This window comes from Mandrillus leucophaeus, unplaced genomic scaffold, assembly GCF_000951045.1.
Source record: "Mandrillus leucophaeus isolate KB7577 unplaced genomic scaffold, Mleu.le_1.0 Scaffold661, whole genome shotgun sequence".
NCBI lineage: Eukaryota > Metazoa > Chordata > Mammalia > Primates > Cercopithecidae > Mandrillus > Mandrillus leucophaeus.
This window is the reverse complement of record NW_012107153.1, coordinates 1,840,763-1,862,453: the sequence shown is the minus strand read 5'-3', so window position 1 is coordinate 1,862,453 and position 21,691 is coordinate 1,840,763. Positions and strand designations below refer to the sequence as shown.

At 36.7% G+C, this 21,691-nt stretch overlaps 1 protein-coding gene across 2 annotated transcripts in view; it reads left to right on the top strand.

The window, feature by feature from the left end:
* The window catches only part of TENM1 (teneurin transmembrane protein 1), a 274,157-nt gene that overhangs the window by 79,086 nt on the left and 173,380 nt on the right, over nt 1–21,691 (top strand). For both annotated transcript variants that reach the window (XM_012001514.1, XM_012001513.1), the window contains exons 6-8: nt 4,241–4,426; nt 6,053–6,076; nt 7,997–8,143. In XM_012001514.1, the coding sequence (XP_011856904.1) occupies nt 4,241–4,426; nt 6,053–6,076; nt 7,997–8,143 (357 nt within the window). The remainder of the gene's footprint in view (nt 1–4,240; nt 4,427–6,052; nt 6,077–7,996; nt 8,144–21,691) is intronic.

The following is a 21,691-nucleotide window of genomic DNA, read 5'->3' as shown; positions in this document are numbered from 1 at the left end:
CACCTCAGCTTCTTGAGTAGCTGTAGGCACATGCCACCACACCCAGCTATCTTTTTATTTATTTATTTTTATTTTTATTTTTGAGACAGAGTCTCACTCTGTCGCCCAGGCTGGAGTGCAGTGGCCGGATCTCAGCTCACTGCAAGCTCTGCCTCCTGGGTTTACGCCATTCTCCTGCCTCAGCCTCCCGAGTAGCTGGGACTACAGGCGCCCGCCACCTCGCCTGGCTAGTTTTTTGTTTGTTTGTTTATTTGTTTTTTTAGTAGAGATGGGGTTTCACCATGTTAACCAGAATGGTCTCAATCTCCTGACCTCATGATCCGCCCGTCTCGGCCTCCCAAAATGCTGGGTATCTTTTGTATTTTTTGTAGAGATGGAGTCTCACTACATTGCACAGGCTGGTCTCAAACTCCTACGCTCAAGTGACCTGCCCACCTCACCCTTCCACAGTGCTGGGATTGCAGGTGTGTGCCAATGTGCCTGGCCAATGTTGGAAATTTCTATTCAATTTTTATTTTCTGATTCCATGAGACTGAAAACGCCCTACTCAGCCTCTGAGCCTCTAGGTCACTCTGGTATAATTGACAGATGCTGCTACGGGAAAAGCATCCACAAATGTCAGGCTCCTCTCTCTGGGTTTCTTTTTCTTCTGGAACTTGGCACAGCAATTCTTTTTTTTTTCTTTTTTTTTCTTTTTTTTTAAAATTATACTTTAAGTTCTAGGGTACATGTGCACAATGTGCAGGTTTGTTATATATGTATATATGTGCCATGTTGGTGTGCTTGCACCCATTAACTCGTCATTTACATTAGGTATATTTCCTAATGCTATCCCTCCCCACTCCCCCCTCCCCACGATAGGCCCCAGTGTGTGATGTTCCCCTTCCTATGTCCAAGTGTTCTCATCGTTCAATTCCCACCTATGAGTGAGAGCATGCGGTGTTTGGTTTTTTGTCCTTGCCGTAGTTTACTGAGAATTATGGTTTCCAGCTTCATTCATGTCCCTGCAAAGGACATGAACTCATCCTTTTATATGGCTGCATAGTATTCCATGGTGTATATGTTGGCACAGTAATTCTTTACTGTTTTGTGAACTCCACTCACTCCCAAAAGATTTTAAAATATATTTTGTTTAGATTTTCTAGTTCTCATCAGAAGGGAATAGTAAAAATTACTTAGGTCCCTATTACTAGAAACAGAATTTCACCTTTATGTTTTCATATGCATACTTGACAAATTACCAGTTACCTAACTCCCGAATAATACAAGGCTTCCCAAATATTTCATTCAGGACACTCCATCTTACATACTATTAAAAGATAGTATTTTATTTCTACATTTATCCTAGCTCCAGATTTTTTATTATTATTATTTTGTACTCAATAGTCAGTGCTTTGTCATCTCTCTGGGCTAGTGGGTCCAGTTTATTACTTACCATCTTACTGAAATTGCAGCCTTTCAAGTGTCTCCAACTTTATGCTGGAGATTTAGTCCAACTCCCCATCTGAAATGGGTCCAATACCTCATCTCTTTTTTCTTTGTGGACATAAGTACCCAAACCCCTAGTCGTAATTGGGTATAATAACTCTCAAGACTACTAGAGGATTGACTGCTTTGGCTTTTAGCATCCTCTTTGCTTCTGGCACTTGAAGATTTCTCTTTTTTTGTGAGCCAAGACATGCAATTTAAAAAATTGTTACATTATATCCAACATTTCTAATGGTTTATATAGAGATAGTTTGAAAATAGCCTAGTCTGCTATTTGGCCAATACTGTTCATCTAGTTCTATTACTTTTCAGACAGAAATCAGAATGTCATACTCCTCTATGCCTAACATTTATAGTTGTACAAAGCAATATATGAAAAGTGTTTGCTTCTAACTATTCTAGTCAGAACTGTCTTGACTAGCTTTAACCAATTAGCGCCTAATCTTATAAAGGCCATTTCAGTTCAGTTTTTAATGTCTTGGGGGGAGGCCGTGAAGGGGAACAGAATGATAATATCAGCCTTACTGCAAGAACTGAAATTATAAATACAAATTATCAGAGATTCAGACCAAGATTCGGGACCAGGGGTTCTTTCAGGATAATTCTACCTGAGCTACCACTTTTTAAGCCAAGGCCCACCTTTTTAAGATACGTTTTTCTGTGTCCTAGACTTTTCTCACAACCTGATGATACCCTGTACAGCTTTCCATTCACGTTTCCACCCCTTCCAATTTGGATTTTCAACTACACCTTTGTCAGTACAGCTCTTCCTAAAGTCATCAACAAATTCCATGTTGATAAATCCAATGGACACTTCTCTGGCTGTGCCTTACTTGACCTCGCAGCAATATTAGATGTAGTTAAACACTCCTTTATTAAAAAGTGTCTTCTTGGGCTTTAGTTACACCACAGTCTCCTGGATTTCTTCCTATCATTCACCGCCTTCTCCATCCCAGTTTCCTTTGATGGTTCCTCTTTTTTCTACATGATCTTTCTTCAAGGCTCTTCTATTCCCTCTTTAGGGATATCAACCAGTTATTTCCATGCCTTTAAATACCACCTATATGCTAAAGATGGCCAATTTTATATCTCTAGCCCTGGCCTGTCAGAATCATATATCCTACTGGTTGCACTGACATTTTCACTTGGCTTTTTACATATATCTTAAGGTTAATCTGTTTGATCTTCCACCCTTATTTTTCCCTTAGCCTTTCTCATTTCATTAATGACAGCATCATCTGTCCATTTGTTTAAGCCAAACTTTTATTTTTCCCTTTCCTTCATCCCTTATATCCAATTTTGAGCAAGTCCTATTGATTACATCTCTAAACTATATTTCAAATCTATCCAACAGCCTTGTGAGGTATAAGTGTTATTACTTTTATTGCATTCTTACACAAACAGAGATTAAGACAATATGTTAGTAAGTTGCCTAAGGGTCCATAGGTACTAAGCAGAGGAATCAGGGATGCAGTTATCTTTATTTCAAATCCACTACTCTTTCCATCATACCCTGACCTTCAAAGAATGCTTATGAGTAAACTTATGAACAAATTGATCCAGATTTTAATAAAACTCATAATCATGGCTTTTTCAAAAGAATATTGTCATCTACTGAAAAATAACTTTGCTATCTGTGGAGTATATTAATATCAATGCCTCTAAATATATTAAACTAGTTTCAGAATTTGAGACTGTGGAAGAGACAACCCGGCTTCCAGAACACCCTCTTTTCCTTTCAGGAATATGTGGTCTATTGTTCCCAAAACATATTTCATTCTTCCCGTAGGTTTTTATCCTACTTCTCTTCCTCCAGCAAGGGAATTAGATCACGAAAGAGGCTTCCCTGCTTTTATGTTGGTTTATCTACTGTCATGACTTTATTAATATTCAACATTTCTCAACAAAAAGTCAAAGTGACAAAGGAAAGAAACTCAGCAGAGCCAGTACATATCATCATTATTATACTGTCTAAATACTGAGTAGCATTTGAAGATAAGAAGAATGTGTACTTTAATCAACCAGGGTTAATTTTATATGCTTAAAATAAATGCAAATATTGTTAGTATGATCAGGGAAACCAGCTGGTTGTCATCATTGACATCTTTACCTTTTTCATATTTTGAATTTTATTAGAAAGTTATTATCTTTCCAATTAATGAACTTGTCTTTCTGAATGAAGTTAGGGCACTGTTTTATTAGGATTTTTTTTCCCCTAGTGATATCTTATAGTATCGTAAAATCCCTGCAACATTATCTGTGATCTTAATGAATTTTTAGTGAAACCCACTTGGCATTTGTTTGTCATTAATCTCATTCCTAAGCCTTGAATGCCGTTGTCATTTTATAGACTTCTCAAAATCAGTTTGGCTTAGAGTTTTATATTATTCTTAGAGACTTAACTACCTCTTTTTAGAGTTTCTTGCACATTCATTCAGATGCTAGAGATCTTTGTGACATCTTGTTTATATAAATTGTTTGTCAACATTTTGTTTAAAATATAAGTATAGGCAGGGCATGGTGGCTCACATCTGTAATCCTAGCACTTTGGGAAGCCAAGATGGGAGGATCACTTGAGGCCAGAAGTTCAAGACCAGCCTGGTTAACATAGCAAGACCCCATCTCTATTAAAATAATAAATAAATAAAATATAAATATAGACTGGGATTTTTGGTAATTCTAATGTTTTTTGGAAGAATGGATGCTGGTTTTAACAAAATATGTTAATATATCTTCTTTGAATTCCCCACAGAGCTGTGTACCATGGAGTGTGGTAGCCATGGAGTCTGCTCAAGAGGAATTTGCCAGTGTGAAGAAGGCTGGGTAGGACCAACATGTGAGGAACGCTCCTGTCATTCTCATTGTACTGAGCATGGCCAATGCAAAAATGGAAAATGTGAGTGTAGCCCTGGATGGGAGGGCGACCACTGCACAATTGGTAAGTACCACCATACTTTAATCAAAGTAAATTGAATTAGTTGAAGTTAAGAGCAGTCTAGTGAGTCAATCACTAGGCATTTAGTAGAATTTGAGGTTGGAGTAGAGGAGGACAAGGAGGGTTGGTTACAAGTTTTAAAGTTTTGTGAACTGATAAGTTTCTTCTTTTGTCGATGATATTCTACTTATTTTTTGTGTTGTTTCATTTCTTATTACTTCAGTATTCCTTATGTTTTCTGCTTTCAAGTGCTTTGAGTTACTCAAGTGAAAGATGTTACATTGGAATAAAGTGTCATTAGTTAATAAGAAAAGTGCTTTTGTTGTGAAGGTAACATTCTCTGCCCATTTTTTCCTTTTGAAAAGTATAGGTTGTTTCGGTTGAAAGCACTTAGAGGCAATTTCATTAAATGGGACTACTTTTACAGGGGCCATTCAATATCATTATAGGCTGTCTTTAATGTATATGAGGAAGCCACTTCTGACCTATCATCAATAGAACATTTGTGTTGAATTGTTTATCTGGTAGTGTAGAGAGTTGGTCCTGAAGCCACCACTTTTTCTTCACCCCTTATTGCTAATTTCACAAAGGGAAAATGATCTGTGAATATGGAAAAGCTTATGTAATAATTAATCTATCATGTGATCTTCACACTATAAAAGATATTAAAAATAAATATTTCAGTTATAAAACACTTTCTTTTTCTGAAAAAAAAAAAAAGCAAAGCCCTTCACATATATTTCTATCCACCACAAAGGTTTCTATGCAACAAACCTTTGCATAGAAAGGTTGTCACTAATACAGAGTAACAAGTATGATTCCCATTGTTCAACTAAAGAAAGTGGGTCATAGAGTGTTCCAGTGGCATTCCTTGACTACACAGAAAATTCCTGCAAAGCAAAGGCAAATGTGGGCCTCTGGATGCCCAATTCATTGTTTGTAGGCTTTTCCCTCACTAGACTATACTACAGCTTTCATTTTTAGGTGAAAGTATTTTCTTATAATGGTTGGAACTTGCCAAAGTAATGTATAATATATATAATACATATAACATATAATCTTCATAAACTGCATTACTTCTCTACTAAAGGTACAGTAAGTCTTGTTCTGCGACTGTGGGAAATATTTAAGATTCATTAAAAAGGTGGAGAGGGGTGAGATTCAGATGTGTAGCCTAAGTAGTTACATTCCTGTACTATAGTAGGTTTATTGCCTTTACATAAGAGGATTTAAATATTGTGATGATTACCATAGGTGTTTACTCCAGAACTCCCTTCTAAAGATATTACTAATAAGAAGTTGAAGCCAGTGCTCTTTCACAGAAGTTATTACTGAAATGTGAAAATGCAGTATACTTCTTATACTTCTAATGAAATATGACACTTTTTAGGAAGCCTAATAGAGTTTCTTGAAAAAATGCCATTAATATCATTCTCACAGAAAATATTATTCACAGACTACACAGACCCATGTACCCAACTTTTGAGCTGCAGGCATTTCAGCAGTTCACAGTTTGCTGTTCTCCTCCTAGGCAACAGATGATTAGTACATATTGTATAGCTTTAGTCTGAAATTCATTTGTCATATAGTCAGAAACTCGTTTGATCATTCTTTTCCCCTCCCTTTTAGCTCACTACTTAGACGCTGTCCGAGGTAAGATTTTTCTCACTAATTTTATAACAGAAATATATTTTTAAAAGAAAATATGCATGTGAGAAAGAAAGGGTGGTGTTTTTTGCCATTTGTGTTGTTTGTTTTTATTTTTGGCAATCTTATTTAAATATAGTGTTCTCAGTTTCATGCTAAAATTGTCACACTAAAAGGTAATTTGTTTTTTCAACATCGAAGAGTCACTTTTTGCCATAGTATAGAATGGACTGATAAGCAGTTTTAAGGACTATTTTCTCTTGTCTTTATATTGAGTTCTGTATATGTGTGTGTGTCTGGATCTGTGTGTGTAACACAGGTAATTATTAAATAATTTTAATACTTTAATAATTATTAAATAATTTGGTTCAGAGGATGAACTTTTTCTTTAACATAACAATGTAGCTCCAAGTCCATATACAAGGACTCCTAAGTCCTTACAAGGGCAGGGGAATTATTCTCCTAGAAGTATCCCATCATACATCCGTCCAGGGAGCTTCCTTTAACAGAGACAGCAAAGGTTTTTCTGCCAGATATCCTAGTGCCTTTCACTACCTCAGCTTCAGAAGCTTAATATGTCCCAAATTATTCTTTATTTCATCTTAATTATCTATTGCATATCCATTAGAATAGAACTACAAAATTTCCCTTCTCAGACGTATGTATGTTCATCATATGCCATGTAATGAGTATATTACATACATAAAGCTTTCCATATTTTCTAACAGCCATCTCTCATTTTATTTTTAAATTTTTTCTTCCTCTGGTCTATTGATAGTTGTTTGGAAAACTATTTAGAAGGAACACTGGGTTACTTCTACAGATTTTTTAAAAATTTTTTTTGTTTTTTGTTTGTTTTTTGTTTTGCTCTTTATGCTTTTGGAATTTTATTTCAAAGAAAGAAACCGAAATGAATATTGACTGGACTATTCCCTGTAAAATTCAGGTCTGGTCCTGTGTTGCTACTAGGAAAACACCCAGTAGCATTATAGTTGCTTTCTCCATTCATCTGCCCATTGCGCATGTGGCACATGTGAAGTTACCCTTTGCTAGAGCTGAACTCCAAACTACGGGTACAAAGAGTAGGGCATCCCTGAGAAATTTAAAGTCTAAAGAGGAACCATTGTCAGTGTTGATGCTTCATCAATGAATAAAAGTTATTTAAATGCTACACTTTCCTCTTGACTCGATATTTTCCAGTTTTCTGTAATTCAGAAAGTCTAAATCTAGCATGTATTAATTCCATAAACCCTTATTTAACATTTAATATTATTGTTACAAGCATAATATCATGCAAGCTTTTGAGAGAGATACCATAGAAGTAAAGATTTCAATCCTTAGCCCGCAGATGAATAATAATCTTGAAGAGAAAAGATGAATAAATATGAAGCAACTACAGCATGTTTCTAAGGCACCATGTGAACAAATACTTAATGGTGTGGTCTGAACTGTATACCAACATACTTAAGTTCTGAAGCAATACATCACAAGGGAAAATCAGCACAAGCTAGAAGTAGTAAGGGAAAGTTTTTCTTCACAGGGACTGCTATCTTTTCCCAACATATTGGCCATAACTAGGTACAGTGTCATCCATATAGTTTTGATTGAGATGAGGAGATATGTTTATTGAAAAGAAAAAAGAATTTTTGCCCCTGCCATAGTTTTCTTCCTATGTGAACCAGGGGTTGGGAATTGGGGTTAGCATTAATAAAGCTTAATTGGCTCTCTAAGGAAAACCACTGTAGAGTAAGGGATAACAAGTTCCCTGGGAAGGTTTTGCAAGCAAGCAAGCTCCTCTTCCATTTATTCAACACCTCATCTGAATGGGGCCCAGATGATTAGATGCTTCCCTATAGGCAAATACATCATTGTTTGCCAATCCCACTCTGATGTCTCTGTGATGGTTACTCTCTGATGTCTTTTCAGATGGCTGCCCAGGACTCTGCTTTGGAAATGGACGATGTACCCTGGATCAAAATGGTTGGCACTGTGTGTGCCAGGTGGGTTGGAGTGGGACAGGCTGCAATGTTGTCATGGAAATGCTTTGTGGAGATAACTTGGACAATGATGGAGGTGAGTCATTTATAAAATGTTCACGTAAGAAAGGAATAGCCCAGCCTTTAGCACAGTGGTAATCAACCTGGCCAAGGGTGAAAATTAGGAATCTCTAGTATAAATGATACTGAGTTATATAGGGTAATGCTACCTTTTAGTCTCAATCACATTAAGAAATTACTTACTGAATATTTACTATGACCAGGCAGTACTCCAATTTTTTTTGCATGTGTTATGTATCATTTAATTCTCACAATAACCCTATGAGGCTTAGGTGCTACTATTTTCCCTACTTGTAGATGGGAAAATTAATGCTCTGGGTGGGGATAGTAAGTGACTTATCCAGAATCACATAGCTAGAGAGTAGCAGAGCCAAGTCTCCAATTTAGCACTATGTGATTTCAGAGCATATTTTCTCAACTACTACACCATACTACCTTCCATACCCATGGCATTTATCATATCAAATTAAATTAACATACCACTATTCAAGTTGTTTGATGTTAGCATGGTTTGCACTAGACACACTAAAATATTTTTCTTTGTTGTTAGTTATTTGGAACTCCCTCTTGTGTGTCTACCTTTTAGTAACACTTTATACCTTTCAGAGGACATAGCATCAAGACAATTTTTGGTAGAATTTTAAATATTTAATCAAGGAGCTGCCCATGATATTTTTTAAAACCATATGTGGCTCCAAGACCTCAGAGTTACCACTTCTCTTAGGAAAGCCAACAAAACATCTAACATACTGTACGATCAGACATCAAAACTGCCCAAACCACCTCTGAATGAGCCTAAAACAACAAATCCTCACTTTCCACATACCTTCTACTTGATGAAACATAAAATTAACAAAAAAAAAATTAATTTCTGTATATTAGCTTAAACTGAAATATATTATTAAATTTGACTCCTCGTATTTCTATATCTGCTTAGACAATTGCATTCCTTGTCATTTGAATTCAGACATGAGGCAGACTTATATTAATAAGGTAGCAGTCATGGCTTAAGCATCAAATTGCATTGTAAGAGTTTCTTCCTTTACTTGTTCTGGCTAACAGTTAACCTTTAAAAGTTTTAAGACCTTATCAAAATTAAGTGGAGGCAACTTTGTGATTAAGAACACAGAGATTTGAAGTCCAACTGTCTGGATTCAGATACTAGCTCTGGCTCTTATACTAACTGCATGATTTGGGGCAAGTTTTATGATATCTCTATGCTTCAATTTCCTTATTTCTAAAATGGAGTTGATGATATTAAATGATATTACCATTTTTCCCTATAGTAGAATTAAGATGATATTGATGATAAATATAGATTCAGTTCTACTTTGAGATGGAAAGATAGATTGAATAATTAGACACACACTGTCTAATAGGGTTGTAATAAGGATTACATGAGATAGTTCAAGTGAGCCACTTGAAAGATAGTAAACTACACCATACACACACACACACTTAGAAGAGACTATTTTCTGAAGAGACTGTTTACTACCCATATAACTTGAAAATCTTGTTTTGGAAACTGGAGAGAAGTTTTTAATCTAACGATCCACTGATAAACTATTTAGTTTATGTTTATGGTCCTCTAAGACTCATCTTCACTTTCCTTCTTGTCTTTTTCATTATATGCCTTTTACCTGGAACGTCTTCATGTCTTCTCCACCCATTATTCTCTGTCCATACTTTAAGTCTCAAACCATATCTCCCAGGAAACTTCTGACATCCACCTCCTTAATCACCCATGGTGTTGATAATATGCACCATACAATCAAACACCTAGTTATATTCTGTATATGGTTTTCTTGTTACATGTTAAGCATGACCCATCGCCCATTGTTATATTCCCAATATGTTGAAAATAATAGTATCTCACTTGTATTCAGGATTTACTATGTGCCAGGCCCTGTGCTGAGCCCCTTACGTGAATTATTTCATTTAATCCCCATTATGTAGGAACTTTTTTTTTTTTGAGACAGGGTATTGTTCTGTCTCCCATTCTGGAGTGCAGTGGCACAATCTCAGCCCACTGCAACCTCTGCCTCCAGAGCTCATGTAATCCTTCCACCTTAGCCTCCTGAGTAGCTGGGACTACAGGCACACACCACCACGCCTGGCTAATTTCTGTATTTTTAATAGAAAAGGGGTTTCACCATGCTGCCCAGGCTCATCTCAAACTCCTGGGCTCAAGGGATCTGCCCGCCTCAGCCTCTGAAAGTGTTGGGATTACAGGTGTGAGCCACTGCACCTGGCTAGGAACTACTATTAACACTACAAATTAGGAAACTGAGACACAGAGAAGTCAAGTAAGTTGTTAAAAATCACATAGTAAGCAAATGATAGGTCCTGGATGTAAACCTAGGTGGTCTGCTTCATTCTAAAAAGGATTTGATATAATAATAGGAATTTCTCAGTTATGTATTGATTAAAAATGTTATGCTCAGAAAACACATTAACAACCTATGCAATTATAATTTCTGGCTCAGTTAAGGTTGAGCCAATGTTTCCTGCCTTAGTAAAGTAATAAAAATAATTAAATATTTAATTATCACCATTTTTTATGGCCTCAAGGTCATCTCAAGGCAGCCAAAATGTTTAAAGAATGGATCAATTAAATATTAATGAATTAATGAATTATCAATTCTCAATGCCTGTGGTCTATGTAGATTCAGAAGACATAGAAGATTTCACTGAATGTGTATTGACCTGTGAACATTCCTTAAAACTATGTCTCTACATGCAAATTAAATATCAAAGACTTTGATATGAGCTCAGTATATCTTTATGATTGTCTCTTTAGGGAGCAGGGGGGAAGGCTCCTTGAGATTTCCAATTACCATTTTTCCCTATAGTAGGATTAAGATGATATTGATGATAAATGTAGATTCAGTTCAACTTTGAGATGGAAAGATAGATTGAATAAACTCTGAAAGCCCCATGACTAAGATTTTAGACCAATAATTCCATTTTTATACTGTTCAAACATTACCCCTAAGAATACATTAAATGCCCTTCATTTGGTAGTCTCAGCTTTCCAGTTATCCATAATGGCTGGTTTCATTTAGTTAAATATGACTAATTATTAATATTTGCTTAATTTTAATATTAATATACTTGTTTGTGCATGTGTGTATATGTGTGTGTTTTAATTACATTAGAAAGTACCAATTGAACCTTTTTGGGAAAAAGTGGTCCTAATTTTAAAAATGTAATTCTTAAGAAATCTTCCCAATCAAAAAAAAAAATCACTTTCAAGCATTTGCTTCAAGTAGCTGCTACCTGATTACTCCATATTATAACTGATACTTAAAGAATGGTGGAAATTTTTTGCATTCTAATCAGTTTTGAATACTCATTAGTATTGCTGCTACTTCCTGCAGCTTTGACTTTAGTTACACTCTGATTCAATGCATTGTGATTCTCAGTAACTAATTGGGCTGCATTGAATATGTGGGTGACACCGCTGGTCCAGAAACTACCTAAAAGCTCCTTGAACAGTAAAAACAGAACAGAGAAGAAATAACATTTTGATGTTTTTTCTTAAGTGCAAAAAAGGAAAGCTATCTTACGTGTTATATATATAAGAGCTAATTACTATAGAAGTCACAAACCTAGGAAATGTCTTGACCTCATTCATCTCTTTAATCAAGAAGCGCCTACCACATGCACAACCCTATACTTGGAGGAAAAAACTTATTATGGTTACCACATTTTCATTTGTTAATTATGTGTCCTAATTTGGAGTTTGTTACATATGATCACCATACATTACATGCACGTATGAATTAACATCAGAAAAAAGTTTGAACATTATATTAACTGAGTCAGAATAGCTAAAACATAATAGTGAAAGGAAGATAGAACTATCAGACATTAAGGCATATTTGAAAGCTATGATAATTAAAGCAAAGTGGTACTGATGTGAGAATAGACAGATTAATGCAACTGAATAAAAGCTCTAGAACACACCCAAGTACAAAATTTAGTATATTATAAAACTGGCATCAAAAATCAATGGGGAAAATAAGCATTATTAAATAAATGGGACAACTCTTAAGAAAAATGCCTTAGATTTTTAAATTCATACCATATACTAAAGAATAAGATAAATAAAAATATTTCAACTGGATTGATGAGTTAAAATTAAAAGAAAACAAACAGAATTTAAAAAAAAAAATAGGTGATACATCTTACAATGAGAAAGCACTTTGTAAACATAAAAAGAAAAGAAACCATAATAGGAAAAAAAACAATAAATTTGACTTAGAAAAAATTTAAAACTTTTTTATAATGTTTAGCTAAATGTGCAGACTATCCAATATCTAAATATTTGCAGTCATCAAAATCTACACTATCTAGTATGGTAGTCACTGGCCACATGTATTTAAATTTAACTTAAATAACATAAAAAAATTTAGGTTCTCAACTGCACTAGTCACATCTCAAGTGCTCAATAGCCACACGAGACTAGTAGCTACTGTACTAGACAGCACAGTACTAGAGCATTCTCATCTTTAGGAAAAGTTATATTGGATGGTGATGATCCAAATGTCTCACTCAAATGTTTACCTTTCAGCCAAACATTTCACATTAAGTACCCAGTTTTCCATTAATTCATTACTACTTCTTGCCAACTGTTGTGCTTGGCACTGGGGAGAAAATGATAAACAGTACAAGTTTCTGCCTTCATGGAGCTTATGGTCTAGCAAGGCAGATAGATATTAAACAACCCACACAAGTATGAGGGGACTGCAAATAGTTCATGGAGAAGGGGACTTAAAATATAAATATTTAAAAATATAAACTTTGTTTCTCAACAAAAGTATAAACTTTATTTCTACATCAAGTTCAAGACAATTTTGTAAGGGATGAGTCCATCCTGATATAACTGAGGGTCCTGGGAACTTAACCAGTCTTCTTTACATTGTTAACTGAAGAAAAATGGGTGCCCATTAAAGATTTTTTAAGATTAGGAAACAAACAAAAAAAAATTAGAAGGAGCCAAATCAGGACTGTAAGTAAGGTAAATGAGTAATGATTTCCCTTTGAAACTCTTCCAAATTGCCCTTGTTTAATGAGAGGAATGAGCAGGAGCATTGTCATGGTGGATTAGGACTCTCTGGTGAAGCTTTCCTGGGTGTTTTTATGCTAAACCCTTGGCTAACTTTCTCAAAACACTCTCATAATAAGTAGATGTTATCATTCTTTGGCCCTCCAAAAAGACAACAAACAAAATGCCTTGAGAATTCCAAACAGCTGTTGCCTCCTGGGTTCAAGCTATTCTCCTGCCTGAGCCTCCCAAGTAGCTGGAACTATAGGTGCATGCCACCCCTGTCCCCCCCTCCCACCGGCTAAATTTTGTATTTTTAGTAGAGATGGGTTTTCACTATGTTGGCCAGGCTGGTCTCGAACTCCTGGCATCAAGTGATCCGCCTGCTTCGGCCTCCCAAAGTGCTAGGATAACCATTGCTCTTGACCAGTCCACTCTTGCTTTGACTGGACCTCGTCCACCTCTTCGTAGCCATTGTTTTGATTGTGTTTTGTCTTCAGAGTCATACTGGTAAAGCCACGTTTCATCTCCTATTACAATTCTTCAACAAAATGCTTTGGGATCTTCATCCCATTTATTTAAAATTTCCATTGAAAGTTCTGCTTTTGTCTGCTGCTGGTCTGGGAGTAACAGTCTTGTACTCATCAAGTGGAAAATTTGCTTGACTGTAATTTTTTAGTCAGAATTGTGTAAGCTGAACCAACTGAGATGTCTGTGGTGTCGGAACTGCTCCTGCTGTTAATCATTGGTCCTCTTCAATTAGAGCACAAACAAGATTAATTTTTCCTCACAAGTTGATGTGGATGACCTGCTGCTGCAGGCTTCATCTTCAACATCGTCTTGTCTCTTCTTACAATGGGTTATCCATTTGTAAACTGCTGATTTCTTTGGGGCATTGTCCCCATAAACTTTTCATAAAGCATCAGTGATGTCATCATTCTTCCACCCAAGTTTCATCATAAATTTGATGTTTGTTCTTGCTTCAATTTTAGCAAAATTCATGTTGCTCTGACAGGGACTCTTTTCAAACTGATGTCTTATCCTTCTTAGTGCCTCAAACTAGATCCTGTTCAGATGTGTTACAACAAGTAAATATGACTTTATTTTAGTGCAAAAAAAAAAATTTGAACTCCTTGCATAATTTTCTCATGATACACATTTTCCATGAACTTTTTGAAGATCCCTCATAGCTATGTATTTACAACTGTGAAGAGTGCTAGAAAAATTTTATAATTTTAAAATTGTGTTATTCTATAAATGTGCATGGGGACCTGACCTAGTCTGGGTGGTGAGAGAGGCCTCACATGAGTCAGGGGAAGAATGTTCCAGGCAGAGGAAATAGCATGTATATATGCCCTGAGGTGGAAATGTACTAGGCTCTAAAGTAAAAAGCAAGTCTTTGTGGCTGGAACATGAGTGAGGAAGAGATTAATATGGAAAAGTAGGCAGGGGGCCAGATCATACAGAACATTGTTTTATAAGATCTTCAGTTACCATACAAAGATTCCATTTCATTCACTCTACTTATGGAGGAAGGAAAGTGGTCTCTGATATTGTGGAAATATTTTCAAGAAGGCTCAAAAAATGTAGAGTAAGAGTGTTTAATCCAAACAGCCTTTTTTCTCTGATCTTTTAAGTATTTATCACGTTTGTCCAAGCTTCTATGGTATAAACTCTTCCAGTGGTCTATATTCCTATTCATTGGTAGAATCAATAAGTTAATTGCCTAAAAGAGAATGATCTTCCAGGAATAATTCTTCATAACAAGTCACCACTCATTAAGAGCAATAGCTATTTGCAAGTCTCTTTTATTATGTAGTGTTTCTGGATCTAGAAAACAGTACCACGGGTGAGTTATGAACACATATAAGCTCATGGATCAATGAGCCTCATGTTTGGAATGGCACCAGCATGCTTCAGTGTTTAATAAATAGGAAAATGAAAGACAAGGAACAATGAATTTATAACATTTACTCTATTTAAGAGTCAGACATCTTCACATTTACTTTTGAGATTTGGTTGGAGACAAAAGACTTGGCATCAGAAAGCATATTTCTAATTATTCTTTTCTCACCGTACCCCTTTAATTTCTAAGCAACTCATTTATTAATGGATCATCACTTAGTTATAAGAGCCTAAACTGCCCAAGTGCCTCCAGATGCAACTGCAAAGTAGAAAATCTCAACTCTGTAACTGTTCACTACTGTATGACTGGGTCCATCACATTATCTGCCAACTAAGGCTACTAATACTTGACATCTGCCTACTTTGCAGTGATGAAAATGAATGAGAAAATAGTTGAAATACAGTCATTTGAAGTGGGTAATAAAAGTGTGTTATCAATGAAGCATCTATTAATAACATAATTTGGTATGTTAGTTGGATATTTATTAATCTCTAGGCAAATTTACAAATGTCATCGAAATAGGACTTTTATGGCATCTGTTTATTCATTATTCAAATATATAATGAATGTTCAATTTTTGAGGGGGGATAGAGTCTCGCTCTGTCACCCAGACTGGAGTGCAGTGGTGCAATCTCGGCTCACTGCAACCTCCGCCTCCTAGATTCAAGCTATTCTCCTGCCTGAGCCTCCCAAGTAGTTGGAACTATAGGTGCATGCCACCCCCGCCCCACACCCCCCCACCCCCGGCTAATTTTTGTATTTTTAGTAGAGATGGGTTTTCACCATGTTGACTAGGCCGGTCTTGAACTCCTGACATCAAGTGATCTGCCTGACTCAGCCTCCCAAAGTGCTGGGATTACAGGCGTAAGCCACCGTGCCGGGCCTTGAATGCTTACTTTAAGCCAGGTACTGTTCTAGTCATTGAGGAAATAGCAATACATAAAAAAGATGAAATTCATGCTTCCATAAAGCTTATATTCTAGTTACAAGAGGCAGAAGTTAAACCAAATTTTAAAAATACATATTATGATAGAAGGTGGTAAATGTGATGGAGAAAATTTGTTTTTTGTTTTTTGTTTTTTTAAAAAAAGGCAAGATGGTTACCAGAGGCTGGCAAGGGTAATGGGGATTTAAAGGGAAATTTGGGATGGTTAATGGGTGCAAAAAGATAGTTAGAAAGAATGAATAAGATCTACTTTTTTTTTTTTTTTTTTTTTTTGAGATGGAGTTTTGCTCTTGTCTCCCAGGCTGGAGTGCAATGGTGCTATCTCAACTCACTGCAACCTCTGCCTCCTGGGTTCAAGTGATTCTCCTGCCTCAGTCTCCCAAGTAGCTGGGATTACAGGTGCCCACCACCACGCTCGGCTAATTTTTGTATTTTTAGTAGAGACGGAGTTTTCCATGTTGGCCAGGCTGTTCGCGAACTCCTGACCTCAGGTGATCCATCCACCTCAGCCTCCCAAAGTGCTGAGATTACAGGCATGAGCCACCACGCCTGGCCAAGACCTACTATTTGATAGCACAACTGGGTGACTACAATCAATAATTTAATTGTGCATTTTTAAATAATTAAAACAGTATAATTGCATTGTTTGTAGCACAAAGGATAAATGTTTGAGGGGATAGATACCACATCATTCATGATGAGATTATTATACATTGCATGCCTGTATCAAAATATCTCGTATCCAATAAATATATACACCTACTATGTACCCACAAAAATTTAAAATTAGAAAAACAAAAATTAAAATAAAGCAAGAAAAGGAAGGACAGGGACTGTGGGACAGGGGGAAAATTTAAATAAGGTAGCCAGAGAAAATCTCACTAAGAAGATGATATCTGAATAAAGACCCAAAGGAGGTGAAAGTTAAGCCATGTTGATACCAGAGAGAAGAACATTCCAGGAATAGTGTGTGCAAAGGTCATGATACAAGACATTGGGAAATTAAGGAATAGCCAGAGGAGTGGGAAGGAGATGGGGTGGATCATAAGAGGTAAGATCTGAGAGGTAAGAGGGAGATGGCAAAGAATCAGACTGTGAGGTAATAAGTCATTGTCAAGACTTAGGCTTTTATTCTAAGTGATATGAAAAGTCATTGATGGCAGGTAGGCACCAGGAGAACATGAACATTAGTGGCATTCTAGTTACAAGAAGCAGAACAACGTATTTTCCCAACCCAGAAAAGTTTAATGGTATGTGGTTATAGCAACAGTAATGATTTGGGCAGGCCATATCCTGAGTGCACTTGAGTCTCTCTCACTTTCTTTTTCCTAATACAGTAAAATCCAGGGGTGAAAATCAGCCTGAAAAAATGAATAATATGAATTATAGACTATTTCCAGAGGAAATACAGTCCTCTTACCTTCAATACATATAAAGGCGACAACTAAGCTAACAGGAGTGCCTAGTAGGAGGCCTGCTTTAGTAAAGAGTTGTGAATGATTTATAGTTAGTTCACTGCTTATGGCTTTCTAACATGTCTAAGAAGATTTTGCTTTACATTGGAATGATCAGCCCTTCCATTTTATTTTCACTACTAATTTGCTCAACAGACCCACTGTTCTATAGATGCTGAAAAGCTTAAGCTTAAATCCAGCCCCTGTCCAAATGGTCACAAATTCTGAATCAATCAAATCCAATGAATGAAAAGTTTCTGTAGTATTAGTGTTTGTCTACTCAGAGTCACATAAGATCCTACCTACCTGACAACCTAACCAAGCATAGTTCATAACATGAACACATTCCAACAACTGGAACATGCTACACAGAAGTCAACTGCCCTCTGGCCAGTGATAAGGCAACTTCAAAAGAAATGGGGTTGAACACTTTAAGCTGCCATTGCAAACCATTGGCATCTACCCCTAAGACTCTATCCTTAGATTCTTTGCAGTCTGTATGTTTTAGAATTTGGTATAATAACAACAGCTAACATTTATCAAGTGCTAGCTATGTACTAGATAGTAAGCTTTTAATGAATACCTTTCCAACTTTATTGAGGTATAAATGGTGTACAAAACCTGAACATAATAAATGTAAATAATTTGGTCAGTTTACACATACTTATGTATAAACTCATGTTACCATCACCACAAACAAGGTAATAAACATATCCATTATATCCAATGGTTTTCTTCTTGTCCCTTTGTTTTGGGGCAAAGTGTGTGTGTGTGTGTGTGTGTGTGTGTGTGTGTGTGTGTGCGTGTTAAGAACCCTTAACATTAGGTTTACCGTCTTAAAAAATTGTTAAATGCACAGTACCTCATTATTAACTATAAGTACTATGTTGTACGCAGACTTGCTCATCTTATAACTGTGACTTTATACCCATTAAACAACTCCCTATACCCCCATAACGAATCCCCAAGTAACCACCATTCTGTCGTCTACTTCTATATGTTGAACTATCTTAGACGCCTCATATAAGAGCAGTCATGGAGTATTTTTCCTTCTATGACTGACTTATTTCACTTAGCCTAATGTTCTCCAGTCTATGGCTATACCACCCTGAATGCACCCAATCTCATCTTTATTATAGCATGTGATACTTACAACAACCTATAGAGTGAGTATTATTGTTATTTACATCTTACAAATGAGGAACTGACTTGTCCGGGATCGTACAGACTGTAAGTGACAAATGAAGATTAGAGCCAAAGTAGGGCTGTCCCGGTGGCTTATGCCTGTAATCCCAACAGTTTGGGAGGCCAGGGCGGGTGGATCACCTGAGGCCAGGAATTCAAGACCAGCCTGGCCAACATGGTGAAACCCCATCTCTACTAAAAATACAAAAAATTAGCTGGGCATGGTAGCAGGTGTCTGTAATCCCAGCTACCTGCGAGGCTGAGGCAGGAGAATTGCTTGAACCCAGGATGCAGAGGTTGCAGTGAGCAGAGATCATGCCAATGCACTCCAGCCTGGGCAACTGAGCAGAAGTCTCTCACAAAAATAAATAAATAAATAAATAAATAAATAAATAAATAAATAGAGCCAATGTAGTCTCTTTTTGTTTTGTTTTGTTTTACCTTAACCAATTCATGTGCTCTAAATGCCTACGTATATAGTCATGCACTTGGAAGTCCTACAGCCTAGATCAGTACTAGTAGTACACACTGTTTAGATGATGATGTTGAATGTGTGATTTGCATGCATAACACTAGGTGTTAATATGACTCCCAGGTTACTTCCCACTGCAACTACATCTAGCCTCCCCTTCTTCATGTGTAAAATAGGGATGAGAATATCAACCTAACAAGCTTGTTGAAGGGATTTGTTGAGATAATACACGTGGATGTACCTAGCACCTGGCAAATATTAACTAATATATACGTGTTTTCAAATCCCTTTGTATAACCTACCATGAATTAACTGCCCATTATTATCAAGGTGATAATACAAGTGCTGTCTCTAAACCATATATATTTGTAAATTCATTTTTCAGGATTAGAAAGTAATACAGGTTTCCCCTGTATCACTCATATTCCTTCATCCATTTCCCCTTTCAGCCACGGGCATACAATTAGTAGGCAAAAGTTTACTAGTGATGACTTGATCACAAAGCAAAGAAACCAGTGCTTCATCAGCACCAATTGAGCCAACTGGCAAAGTCCCAAACTGGTTGGCAAAGCTAGGATCAATGAATGCCATAGATAGTCCTTCAAGACAGTGTAACCTCCCTCTTTTTTAGCTACCTAGTATTTTTATTCCTTTGAAGAGAACAGGCCCTAAAAGTAAAAATCAGTTAATATTTGACATGCCCATATCTGCCACGCTGAGCTTGGCTGTCAGTAGGGTGCCATAGCTTCCAATTCTGAACAATTAGAAAAAAAAAACTGTTGATAGCCAAAAAACAAAGCACATATTCAGCGTGATTGTCATTTGCACTTCTTTGCAACAGTCTAGACATACTATATGGGGTGTTAGCCAATGTGATAATTGGTAAGTTCATCTTTGCCCATGAACTGGACTTACCTACAAATTATAATATGGGGTTTGCATGCCATTATTGGTCTGCTTGCCTGAGGTCTTTCTAGACTCAACAGGAGCCTTGCTGTTGTCTCAGAAAACAGAGGTCTTAAAGGGTCAGCCCTACATAATAGGCAATTATTAAATATGAAACTTTAGCTTGGAATGTATAGAACATTACTAGATGACAATGTGAGTCCCAGTTATGAATTGGTTCTATGTTTAGATTTTCTTAGTTTTTTTTTAAGATCGTTTTTGGCGTTAGTATTTATTTAAAATCTATTTATTTTCAAAAATAAGTCGCAATTTTGTGGTTGACAGGTTGAAACCTGTGACTGCCCAATGTGATTATTACTAATGCATTCATTAATATTTGCCAGGCATGACACTAGATACTTCCACATATATTAGCTCAATAATAACAAATTCACTATTCAATAAAAACGTGAAAGTGACTGCCCATTTGAAAAGCAGTTTTTCATTGTTTAGTGCATTATGCACCAATTCCAGACATCAGAGAACTCTTTTAATCAGCCTGATATTTTAGCCAGCTTTTCAGCACATCCAGATGTTTAATTAGCAGAGTAAAGAGATAATGTGCTAATAAGAGGCTGAGAACAGCGTATTGGAGGGAGAGGTGGTAGTGGCATCTAAAATCCGTAAAAAATCTGTTCATATAATTTGCTGAATGATGGGAAAAGCGGAAGCAGAAAGAAACTTCTTATTGAAACAAATTCACACTAAAAAGTCATCAATGAAAAAGAAATATGTATACAGAGAAATAGAAATCAGGAGTAAAAATACATTGAACAAACAGGGAAGGCAAGAAAAAAGCAAACTGCATTTTAAATCAAAGTACTGTCTACAGTACAGGGAATTTGAAAGGACCACATGTGGGGAAAAATATTTCCCGGGTGCCCTAGGGCTGCTGTTCCAAACGTCTACTCTCTTGGTGTTCCTCACTTTCATTGCCCCCAGCTGTGGTACACCCCCCTCTAACTCCACGGGAGCAGACAAGTGAGGGAGAGAGAGCAAGCAAAAGAGCTGCAGGAAACCAGTGCCAGTAACTTGCTGCTGCAGCAGCCTTAAGGAGACGGTGATCCATCCGAACCTTCCTATTCCAAGGCAAGCCAAGAAGATTAGTGTCTTTATGTTTACCCTTGTTAAACAACTGAATTAGAATCACTTGCCTTCTTTAAGGACCTAGGAAGGACTTTAATTTTTTCGCTTATGGGGCATGGAATGAAGTGTCCGTATGCTCAGTTAATCACTCCAACCCCTTCTCTTTGCATGTAACTCTCTTAGAGCCCTTCTTACATTTTTGCTAGTATAAGAGTTAGCTGTTTACATATCTGTTTCTCCTACTAAGCCCAGAGCTCTTGAAAACAGGAAAAGGGTATTTTTATCTCGTAACCTCTCCAAGCACCTAACAGTATTTTGCACCTGTTAGATTGTCAGTGGTCTCCCTGCCTCAGAATCCCTGTTCCCCACATCATTTCTCTACCAAAGAACAAAACCTTTGTATGACTTTTTTTTTTTTTTTTTTTTTTTTGAGACAGAATCTTGATCTGTAACCAGGCTGGGGTGCAACAGTGTGATCTCAGCTCACAGAGAAAGTCATCGCATTCATATATGTCAGGTT